Genomic DNA, 12,924 nt, shown 5'->3' with positions numbered 1-12,924 from the left:
GAAAAATACAACCTACATTACACCCTTCAGTCCGGATTCAGGAAAGGCTGCAGTACAGAGACGGCTTTATGAAACATCATAGACGACCTACACAGATCTTTGGACGAGGGCCTGGCCAGCCTCCTAGACCTCTCGGCTGCTTTCGACACTGTAAACCACAACATCCTCATAAGCACTCTCTTGCAGCGTGCAGGCATCAACAAGACTGTCCTGCAATGGTTCACTTCCTTTCTAAGCTAACACTCACAGCTTATCAAGCTCAACAACTCAACCTGAACACAATGCCAGCCTCACAAGGAGTCCCCCAAAGGGTCAAACCTATCTCCTATCTTAATCAACCTATATACGTAACCCTTTGCAATGATCCTTAAGCAAGCCAAAATAGCTTACCATCTATATGCTGACGACACCCAACTTTACATGAAAATCTCATCAGTCAAAGACACCCAGCACCTAAATAACACTCTCACCATAGTTCAAGCCTGGCTGATAAACAACCACCCCAGGAAAAATGAACTCCTTCTCATCCATCCCACAGGAAAAACCTTTTTGCAGTAGACACCTGGCTGAATAACCTCACGGCATTAAACTGCAAGCTGACCATCTCCAGCTCTGTCAAATCCCTGAGGATTACTCTTGACTGCCACTTAAGCATAAAAGACATAAGAATTTTAATGCCTCTTCAAAAAGCACTTTCTACACACTGAAAAATCTTGTAAAAGTTAAACCCTTCATCCCCATTGAAGACATAAAGACAGCGGTGCAGTCACTTGTCCTACCCAAGCTGGACTATGGAAACGCAATGGTCACAGAAGCCCCAAAATCGTACCTAACCCCAATGAAAGCAACTCTCCACGCTGCGGCCAGACATTTTCATAGGGGAAAAGATCTTTGACCACATCACTCCCACCCTCAAGCAATTCATTTGGCTGCCAATAGAGGCAAGAACCATTTTAAAAACTGCTTGCATAACTCACAAAGCGCTCTACACTGAAAAACAAATCTACCTCACAAATAAAATATCAAAAGACGGTCAAAGGAGACATCTACGAAGCTCAAACAGTCTACTCCTAATTCCACCAAAGTTTAAGAGAGAGAAATCTTGCACCAGCTACTTCTCTGGGAATGCTCCTAGAATCTAGAACTCCCTGCCGCAGGACCTGTGGGAAAACCAATCCTTCCCGCATTTCAAGAAGAAACTGAAGCCTTTACTCTCCAACAAATACCTAAATCCACCCCCTTGAGCACCTGCCTAGCCTGCGGGCACTGGCTTAACACCCTCTAAATAAATCAGTGCACACATCCCGGGGAAAACTGTGCCTCTAATCTCCCTTGCCTGCAGGAAGTCTTACCCCAACTACCTCAGAACTACATCGTCCATCCCAAAGACTGATCATCCTTGCTCTGCTGTTGTTACTATTAGTATGTACTTTTCTTTATAACTACTAATTAATGCAATGCACTGCATAGTGCTGTATATATAAATAGTACTCGTTACAATGCATGCATTTACAATGCATGCAATTACAACGCAAGTCATTACAACGTGTTATTACATCGCATGCCATTACAACCCAAGTTGTTACAACGACTTGCTGTAGTGGGGTTGCTGGAGTGTGGAATAGTATAATTTACTATTCCAACTCCAGTGTGTGCAACAGTAGGGAAGGTGTTGGATTGAAAATCCAACACCTTCTGCCCCCTACAGCAAGCCGTTGTAACGACTTGCGTTGTAATGGCATGCAATGTAACAACGCATCGTTGTAAAGACTTGCATTGTAATGGCATGCGTTGTAAACGATGCATTGTCAACTTTATTTACCATACATATACATATATATATATATATATGTGTACCTGTAATCTACATCAAAATGTATATACCTTGTTGCATACTGTCACCATGTAACCATATTTCACTCAAAAGTATCTTACGGATTGCTGCTTATGCAATGTATGGATGCTGCGTCACTTTCTGTCACTATGTATATGTATCTACTCCAAACATATCTCAGGTATTTCCTGCCTGTTTGAATCTCTGTGAAGTGCTCTGATGCCCTCAGATCAAATCCGCACTGTATAAAACTCAAAACAACATACACATCGTGGCCATTGCCACTGCTGTGTCTATCCACCAATTCCAGTGAGTTGTAACTCCCATGATTTGTGAGGTTACATGAAGCATCTATGGAGGAATAATGTTGAAGCCATTGCTAAGTTTTATTGTCTCCCTTATCGGTTACTTGTAGATCTGTAAGATCTGGCATGACCATACTATTGTGTGGTCTTGCGGTTCCCAGGTCTCAGCAAATGCGCAAGAAGCCTGCAGCTGTGTCTTGAGTTTTTAACTCATATGGGACTGTCTTCCCTTATGCTCCTGTTCTCCTAGCTGCTGCTTGCTCCTACACCTCAAGAATGGCAATCATCAGCCTGAGGGCCTGCAGGTGCCTTTTAAATCTGCTGCACAGCTAATATGGTTCAGGCTTCTGCTCCTGTTTCTTTCCCTCTGCATCATGTCTGTTTCTTCCTTGATTCCTTTCTGTTTTTTTCCAATAGTTTATGTTTCCTGTTGTGTGATGGACTGTTCCCACTGGAGCAGGTTCAAGGATGACTCGCATACGTCTGGGTCCACAGTGAGGTGGTATCGATCTAACCATACAGTTGAAGTCCCAAGCCGGGCGTACTTATCAGTTGCGTACGACCCACTACATTGGAGGAATTAGTGCAACTTTTTCAGACATGTGACACTCGCAGTTAAATTAAGCAACACGTTCTGGTAACCAGGCAAAGCTGAGTCCCAGTTATATTGAAAGCGCAATGAGGCTACAAGTATGGGTTTTCATCTTCACCATCAATGTACATAAGTGTGTAACATCATTGATGTATTTCGTCACTTGTCAACCCCCAGTCCTGAAGAGGCATGACATTTTATAAAAGCTGAAACGTGTCGACCTGTTGTTTTTTGGAGGGGCTCACAGAAGATGAACTTTCTAAATACTTACACGGCAAAGGCCTAAAACTTGCCAGACATATATTTTGTTTAAACCATACCTTTCCCTTGCTACCTCCTGGTTGATTATGAACTTTTAAAGAACATTTCTAAATGCCTCCTATTGTTTTCAAATCTGTGGTTGGGACAGACAAGAGACGACCACAGAATATGTATGTTCAGTTTGCATTTATGTGTAAATATTTGTCTTGTCTATCCGTGTATGACTTATTTTCTTTTATAAAATGTATGAAAATGCACTCCCTAATGTAAAATGATAAAGAAACAAACACACAAGGTTGTGCACAATGATATATGGTAATTTGCATTTTCATTTTTGTAATAAGTCACACAAAAATAACTTTGGTGAGTTGCAAACAAATGAGTTTTGTTTTGCATATGTAAGTTAGTGTTACAAATTGATACATACGCTCCCCATTTTTTCCGTGGAGGAAGGAAGGCTAGCATCTGTGCCTGGTCTCTCTAGAATGTATAGCAAACAGCCCCCGATGAAATGCAAGATCAAAAAATATGATGAGACCCAGCTTTAAGCTACAGAGCTGAGGTGCAGGGGTGTGAAATTGCTGCATCCAGCTTGTGTCTGTTCAACAAAGCTAATGTAGCAAGCAGAGGTGCGAGGATGTAGCGTAGTAGAGTTTAAAGTTGTCCAAGCATCAAAGTCACTGTGGGCCTGATTATGAGTTTGGCGGATAATGTGTCGGATATTCCATCCGCCGTATTACGAGTTCCATTATATCCAATGGAACATAATGGAACTTCTAATATGGCTGGTGGGATGTCCGTCACGCTTGTGATGGTATGTGATGGAGTAACCCCTCCGCCAAACTCGTAATCAGCTCATGTGTGTTCTGGGGTCCCCTTATGAGGTTGGTTTAGGTTGCACTGTGCCACCTCAAAAAGTAGATGCTCTCCTCTTCTCGGTTGATATTGAGTGCCCTTCAGAATCATTACAGTGCTTCCCTCAGAGGATGCACTCACTGTACATTAAAGGCATTTATTCCTTACCCATTTAGAGAGTAATACTTTATTTTATTTTATCCTCTCCTCACTATTATGGTATGTTGAGTCATATGTATCAAATGTCTATCATATTTTCTCTCTCTCACATTATTGGACGGAGATTAGATCTCCTGGTTTGCACCTTATTCCGATGTTTCTATATTTATATTCATATCGCTTAAATGTTCATATTATTGCTTCAACCATTTGCGGCAAACCAGTTCATGATTTATGATTGACTCTATTTAGACCCGATTTATTATGATAGGTCTAATCCTCTATAAACCATTGTTTAGAACCTATTATTGTATTATGTATTCATCGATGTAGTTTCTAATGTTTTTTGCAACTGGAGCCTTATATGTATATAACTACACACTGTTTATCCCTGCTGTAACTCTCCCCTTATTGTTCTACATTTCTGTTTGTTTATAGGTGTGCTTGTCCCACCATCTCTGCCCTCCTTCGCCCTGATGAAGGTGCAGCCCCCGTTGGGGCCTGTTCACCGAAACGCGCGTCGGCACTCTGTCACCGCATTTCTTGTTATTGTAAACGTGCCTATTGGTGCTTTTTAGCCGCATGGGCTGTTTAAAGTCCATTCCTTCCAATTTGATTTGTTAAAATGACTATTTCCATTTTTGCACATGTTTTAATCTACATACATTTATGTTATATGTTGTTTGTTGATGTTGTCGGATGTGAGAGAATCTGAGTGTAAGGTTGTCTGAAGGAGTGGTTTTGGGACTGTTAGTAATTTGTTATTTGGAAATTGTATTATCTCAATTATCCTCCCCAATACTTTCTTTAATCTACCCTGTTAACTCTCTCCAAAAAAATGAATTCTATATCCATATAACGAATCATGATGAAATAAAAAGACTCTTTTCTAAAAATATCCTAATCTGTTTAGACTTTGTCTGCTTGTTCCTCTTGTGTCCTGGTTTTGCCTTTTGGTTGAAGCTCTTAACTATCCGGACCCTCTCCAGGGCCGTATTTATTATCCATTAGTGGCAGGTACTCTGTTTCTTTTGGTAGGGTTCCGCTTCTGCACACATAGCACCAAACTAGATCCAAACGTAAGGAAATGCCATCGAGAGGGAGGTCTGAGGAAACTCAGTGGGGAAAAAGGGTTACACTTGTGATATAACCATGAACTGGGCACATAAGTTGGAAGGTCACAGCCTTTTCTGTTGTATTATTTTAAATAAAATGATTGGGCAATATATGTTGCTCCTTGTGTTTTTTCTTAGGTTTCTCTTGACCACTCCTTCAGAGCAGGCTGTCCAGAGATCCTGTACGAAACTGCGGAAGAAACTCCTGTCTTTCCAAAGCTTGTTCTGGACCCTACAGACAAAAGATACATATACCTGCCGACTACATCCCAGGTGGGTGGAAGTCATGCATACATGTGTGCTCGTCCAATGGCATCTTCTATAGTAATGCATGTCTGGCACCATCTTTGCATTCATGGTGGACACATTGTTGATTTGTGGACACAGATTTACCGATCGTTGTGAGTATGCTAGGAAGATTATCAGGGCAGGCATTATCAGTGCAGGTGTATAGAAAGAGGCTTCACTTGACAAATCAACTTTTATTTTCACAAACTTGCTGTTTTTGAAAAGTTGCTCTGTTGTATTTCAGCTGACATACTTTAGGGTGTGTGACTGGTGTTTTTGCAATGACATTATCATGACGGAAGCACAGTTGCAGTTTGATGAACCTCCTCACTTCTGCTCATTGATTCTACCACGTATGAGATTACCACGAAGTTATGCACAGGAGCCAATAGGAGCGATGCATAGTTCAAACTCTCTCCACTCCTGTCACTGATCATATATATGGAATTATGAGGGCAAGAGGTAAAGTTGGGAAAAGGCTAGAACAGAGGGAAGCAGCACTCAACAAAATTGTCAATAGATATAGCTGAACTATTTCTGTGTGCAACTAACTCTCTGAAGCTCAATATGAAGCTGTAATTTCCTGAAAACTAAACTCTTTGGGCCTTATTACGATGTCGGGCCAACGTAACAGTTGCAGAAAATCCAACTGCACTATTACGATGTGATCGCCCATAGGGTGGTCACAAGCATCCATTTGTCAATGGACGCTTGTGGGGTGGGTGTAAAAGGCCTGCATTACAAGCTTCCATTGACAAATGGAGACTTTGAAACATTCCTGCACAATGCAGTGCCTGCCACACGGTGCAGGGATGTTGCACAGGCCCTAGTGCGGATGCCACGGAGGGATGGGGGCCAAAGACACTTTCTGACAACAGTTCCATGTCGGAAAGGCCAACATGGAATTGCTGTCGGAAAGTGATATCACAATCCTGATGGCAGAGCCGAGGCTTCTTGAGCCCATCAGAAGCGCTGCGGACAGTCCCCCTGCCCGGCATTGGTGTCGGATCCTTCGGCATCATAATTAGCCCCTTTGTGTTTATTACGAGAACTACCTTGTGTCGTCTCATACATGTTATTACTTTGGGCCAATAAGCCTTAATTACTAAAGGATTATATGGGGCCCTGCTTCAAATGTAACTACCAATTTTCTAAAGAGATGGTTTGTGACTTTCTGTCAAACAACGTCTGTATTGGCTTGCAGAATGCGAAATAATGTTACAAAACTAATAATTTCTCTCTTTTTAAGAAACACTCCAATTAGCAGCATTCCCACCTATATAAGATAAAACCAATGCCACATTGGTTTTATCATCTGGAAATTATATATTATGTATATATATGTGAAAGTATCACTCACCATACCTCTAGTGCTTCTTGAGAGTTTCACATGGGGTTCCAAAGAAATTCATACTTACTTTTCCTTAATCAGTGTAAATCGCATTTTATTGTAAACCAATTTCATTTCCAGATGATAAAACCAATGTGGTATTTTTTTTATCATATATATATACATATATGTATATATAACCTACTGGCGGTCGCCTGTAGGTAGTTATAGTTAGGACCTATTATCCATAGGAAATCCGCAACATTCTATTTGGAATAACTTTGGCGCCGGTTGAAGAATCTTCGCTAAATTTTCAAAACTCATGACCCGCTCCGGTCCGCTCCTATCCTGAAAGTCTCGGGGTGATTCGGCAAGCGGGGGCCGAGACAAAAGGGGGGTCCCAAAACGTGTTTTCCCCATGCAATTTTCCATAGGGACTGTTAGTCGCAGCTACAGCCCGAACTGCTGAACGGAATTACACCAAATTTGGCAGAAAGGTAGGCCTTGGTTCACACTCGTGCCTTTTGCCTAAATGGTGTAAATCCGTTCAGTAGTTCCTGAGAAAATCAAAAGTAAAATCATAGATATATCTATGGCCTCGGAGGATCCGCGCACCCTATGCGCACCCAGCGCGCACCCTCCCAATCACGAGCTGCATGCTAATTGGCTGTCAACACTCCAAATCAGGAAGTGTTGGCAGCCATCTTGTGCCTTGGTAGAACCGAGGCACAAGAAACCTAATAAAAAAACTCACAAAATGCGAAAAGGGGGCAGGGTAGAAACACCATGACACCCTAGGACTGCTCAGGGGGTCCCACAAGGACCCCCAAGGCCCAAAAAAAAAAACTAAGCAAGGACTCCCGCGCTTCAATGCTAATTAGCACCCGCATTATAAAAATAAAGTGTGGGGGGGCCCCAATCCCCCCACACTGCCCCGGGGACCGCCACCCCCGGGGCTAAGTATGAATATTTGCGGGGGCCTCATGGCCACTGTAGTTTGCTATTTGGAAGAGAGAGCAGGAAACCTGCTCTCTCTTCCAAATAGCAAAGCAAAATGCTTTTCCACAGGGGGAGCTGCATCTTAGCAGCTCCCCCTGTGGAAAAGCAATGCCGGCTCCCGCAGGAGAAGGGGAACCAGCGGGACCGTGGGGGGATTGGGGACCCCCCACGGTCCTCAACGGAGAGGGCCAGCCCCGGGGAATGGGGTCCCCGGGGCTACAAGTGGCCCGGGAGGGGGGCCACGCGCCCCCCTCCCCAAAATGTAAATTTATTATTTAATTTTTTTTTTAAAAAGGCAGGCCCGGAGGGATGGGGTCCCCGGGGCCATAAATGGCCTAAGGAAGGGGGCAAGGCAGCCCCCCTCCTATATGAATTATTATTATTTTTTAAAAGGGCCATGCCCCGGGGGATGGGGTCCCTGGGGCGATTATGACCTTGGGAGGGGGGCCACGCGGCCCCCTTCATGATTTTTTTATTTTTAAAAAATAATTAGAGGGCAGGCCCTGGGGGATAGGGTCCCAAGGGCCAAAATATTAGGAAAAGAAGGGGGCCACACAGCCCCCCTTCTTAAACAAACAAAAAAAAAACGGCATCACACCGGAGTCCGCGCCCCCTTCTTGAAGCACTCTGCAAACACGCCCTGGCGCGTTTGCAGAGGGGGAACAAATTCCCCTTGAATAAAAATTCCCATTGAGCTCAATGTTGCATTGGGTTTGAAATTGTGTTGCCCATAGCAACAACTGTAACTACTGTTCTTAAAAGTCTATTGCCTATTTGCAAAGTATTTAAACTAAAGTAATTCATTCTGAGAAAGTATATTTTGTAATGTATATTGTATAATGTAATTAGAATGTAATTTAAAAAATAAAATATCTAAAAATAAATAGTTTAAAAAAATGTAGTAAATCAGTATCAAAAAAATAAATATAACAATTGATACATTTAAAAATTGTCATTTACAAAACCTTTGAAATTCACTGAAAAAACCATAGGTTTCCGACATGTTATAGTTAGGAATTAGCTTTTAAAAAACCTTCGAAATTCACTGAAAAAACCATAGGTTTCAGGGGCGTTGGCTGGACATTTCACTCGTACAAAACCATTGAAATTCCCCCGATATAGTTAGTTCAGCTAACTATAACTCGCGCGCCCGCAATGCACTGCTGATGATGTCACATATTACATCACTCATGACATGGTCAGTGACATCACTCATGACATCACTGATGACATCTCAAATGACATCACGGATGACATCACTGATGACATCATCCTTGTGATAGAGTGGCAGACCTCCTCTCACCCTAATATAACCTTTGATACACACACTCAAAAATAGAAACTAACATTTTCTAAACAATGGTCATACCAATACCAGTTACAACAACCTATTCAGTAATTATAAGATCTACATACACATCCACTCATACACTTCAGTCCTATATAGTCACTCATACATGTACTCACTCATCATATGTACTCCTACACCTATACATCCTGTTACACACCGCCACTCATCCATAGAGTTACTCACACACATAGTCACTCATGCTAATAAAGAATCAAACTTCCATTTACTTGCATATACAGTTATACACACACCAGCACACTTACTTCTACAGAAAGTTACACATACTTACTCTTTTAAAAATCACTTAAAGAAACACATACTTATTCATACAGGAACTCTTCCAATCTCTCACTCTCACATATACTCACTTATATACAGCAATACTCACATATACTAGTTTAAAACATATGTGGTTACTTATAAAGACACTATTGAGACAGTCATTCACTCACTAACATACCCATACACACACTCATCTACTCATAGAGTCCTGCACACATACTGTCTTCAACACATACAAACAGTGACGTACTCATTCATGCATCTATGCACTAAGTAATACCCTCCACTGAACCATACAGACACTCATACTGATACTCGAAAAACCAAGTAATAACCCATATAGACACTCATGTAGCTACTAACCAACCCATGCAGTCACTTATACACAAAGTGAGAGACTGATACAGATATTTACATATTTAAACATTACTCAGTAACCCATGTATTCACTAAGATACACTTAATAAGTCTGTTATACAACCAACTTACAAAAAAAAATTCTTCCATCGACCTTGAGATCTACATATATAAAAAATATTTAATTTTCAGAAAGACACACATTCACTGGATGATGTCATCAGTGATGTCATCAGTGATGTCATTTGAGATGTCATCAGTGATGTCATGAGTGATGTCACTGACCATGTCATGAGTGATTTAATATGTGACGTCATCAGCAGTGCATTGCGTGCTTGCGAGTTATAGTTAGCTGAACTAACTAGAACGGGGAATTTCAATGGTTTTGTATGAGTGAAATGTCCAGCTAACTATAACGCCCCTGAAACCTATGTTTTTTTTAGTGAATATATATATATATATATATATATATATATATATATATATATATATATATATATATATATATATATATATATCAGCCTTAAACTCTCATTGCATGGGACTAGTTAATTGTTTAACTACAATTCTGATTGTAAGACCATGACAAACTAATCTTCTGCTGTGCCGTGGTTACAAAATCTAGCAATGTAGTACCAGTGGTGCCTGGATCCATAGCTTGGGTGGATGATGTCGTGGTCTAGGCAGCCTCTCAGATTGCACCAACCTTATGCTCAGTATCCAATGTGAGCGGTACATAGTTCAACTGCTTACCACACCTATTACTTATCATATATAGCGACGTATGAGGACTCATGGTACAGGTGGGCCAAAGGGAATGGAGTAAGATAGAAAACCTAGGAAAAGGACTCTGCCATTGCTGCCTCGTCACTTGACTGGCCAATAATGTCTGTGGAATGTAATGAATTCCTAAAAACAAAGCGATAGCTTAAGTGTTGTGTTTTTCAGACACATAAACATACTGACAATTGTGAATAGATTTGCCTAAACTATGTTTCTGTGTGATCATCCGACGATCCAGGTCTTGAGGTCCCTCCTGAACTGGGTCAATGTGGTAGATTGCCGGGGGTGGAGGGGATGGGTGTTCCAGGTTTTGGCTGCGAGGTAGGAAAAGGACGTTCCTCCTTTTCTGGTCTTGTTGATACCTGGGACGGTGGCCAGTGAGCGCTGGGCCGATCGGAGATGTCTTTTGGGTGCATGGAAGGAGAGACAGCTTTTCAGGTATGCGGGTCCGGTGTTGTGAAGGTCCTTGTATGCATGGGTGAGGAGTTTGAAGGTTAATTTTCTTTCGACTGGAAGCCAGTGGAGATAGTGCAGGTGTTGGGTGATGTGACTGCGACACGGGATGTTGAGGATCAATATGGCTGCACCATTCAGGACAGTCTGGAGTTTGCGGCGAAGGAGTTCCTTGTTGATTCCGGTGTAGAGAGCACTGCCGTAGTCCAGTCTGTTGCTGATGAGTACGTGTGTGACAGTTTTTTTGGATTCGGTTGGAATCCATCTGAAAGTCTTTTGAAGCATGCGGAATGCGGAGAGTGTTGAAGCAGGTCGAAGATCTTGCGGTTCATTGTGAGGGATGAGTCTAGTATTATACCGAGGTTTCGTGCGTGGTCCGTCATGGTGGTGGATTTCTGAGGGGCACCATGAGTCGTCCCATGCGGAGGAGGTGGAGCCAAGGATGAGGACTTCTGTTTTTTCTGAGTTGAGTTTTAAGGAGCTGTTCTTCACCCAGGTGGCGATGGGTCTCATCCCTTCTTGGAAGTTGTGTTTGCTGATGTTGAGTTTGTTGGTGAAGGAGAGGATTAGCTGGGTGTCGTCGGCATAAGAGACGATGTTGAGCCCATGGTTCCTGACGATGGTTGCGAGGGGGGGCATGTAGATGTTGAAGAGGGTGGGGCTGAGGGCGGACCTAGGATGATTATTAGTGCAGGCATTATCAGTGCAGGTGTATAGAAAGAGGCTTCACTTGACAACTTTTATTTTCACAAACTTGCTGTTTTTGAAAAGTTGCTCTGTTGTATTTCAGCTGACATACTTTAGGGTGTGTGACTGGTGTTTTTGCAATGGCATTATCATGACGGAAGCACAGTAGCAGTTTGATGAACCTCCTCACTTCTGCTCATTGATTCTACCACTTATGAGATTACCACAAAGTTATGCACAGGAGCCAATAGGAGCGATGCATAGTTCAAACTCTCTCCACTCCTGTCACTGATCATATATATGGAATTATGAGGGCAAGAGGTAAAGTTGGGAAAAGGCTAGAACAGAGGGAAGCAGCACTCAACAAAATTGTCAATAGATATAGCTGAACTATTTCTGTGTGCAACTAACTCTCTGAAGCTCAATATGAAGCTGTAATTTCCTGAAAACTAAACTCTTTGGGCCTTATTACGATGTCGGGCCAACGTAACAGTTGCAGAAAATCCAACTGCACTATTACGATGTGATCGCCCATAGGGTGGTCACAAGCATCCATTTGTCAATGGACGCTTGTGGGGTGGGTGTAAAAGGCCTGCATTACAAGCTTCCATTGACAAATGGAGACTTTGAAACATTCCTGCAGAATGCAGTGCCTGCCACACGGTGCAGGGATGTTGCACAGGCCCTAGTGCGGATGCCACGGAGGGATGGGGGCCAAAGACACTTTCTGACAACAGTTCCATGTCGGAAAGGCCAACATGGAATTGCTGTCGGAAAGTGATATCACAATCCTGATGGCAGAGCCGAGGCTTCTTGAGCCCGTCAGAAGCGCTGCGGACAGTCCCCCTGCCCGGCGTTGGTGTCGGATCCTTCGGCATCATAATTAGCCCCTTTGTGTTTATTACGAGAACTACCTTGTGTCGTCTCATACATGTTATTACTTTGGGCCAATAAGCCTTAATTACTAAAGGATTATATGGGGCCCTGCTTCAAATGTAACTACCAATTTTCTAAAGAGATGGTTTGTGACTTTCTGTCAAACAACGTCTGTATTGGCTTGCAGAATGCGAAATAATGTTACAAAACTAATAATTTCTCTCTTTTTAAGAAACACTCCAATTAGCAGCATTCCCACCTATATATGATAAAACCAATGCCACATTGGTTTTATCATCTGGAAATTATATATTATGTATATATATGTGAAAGTATCACTCACAATACCTCTAGTGCTTCTTGAGAGTTTCACATGGGGTTCCAAAGAAATTCATAC

The 12,924-nt window shown here is 42.3% G+C and overlaps 1 protein-coding gene across 1 annotated transcript in view; it reads left to right on the top strand.

The window, feature by feature from the left end:
• The window catches only part of PLXNC1 (plexin C1), a 464,687-nt gene that overhangs the window by 85,113 nt on the left and 366,650 nt on the right, over window positions 1-12,924 (top strand). Inside the window, exon 3 of the mRNA XM_085653399.1 lies at window positions 5,260-5,394. Within this exon, the coding sequence (XP_085509525.1) occupies window positions 5,260-5,394 (135 nt within the window). The remainder of the gene's footprint in view (window positions 1-5,259; window positions 5,395-12,924) is intronic.

Source organism: Triturus cristatus, chromosome 4_1 (assembly GCF_964204655.1).
Source record: "Triturus cristatus chromosome 4_1, aTriCri1.1, whole genome shotgun sequence".
NCBI classification, from domain to species: domain Eukaryota; kingdom Metazoa; phylum Chordata; class Amphibia; order Caudata; family Salamandridae; genus Triturus; species Triturus cristatus.
The sequence above is the reverse complement of the archived record's forward strand: the minus strand, read 5'-3'. Positions and strand labels throughout refer to the sequence as shown.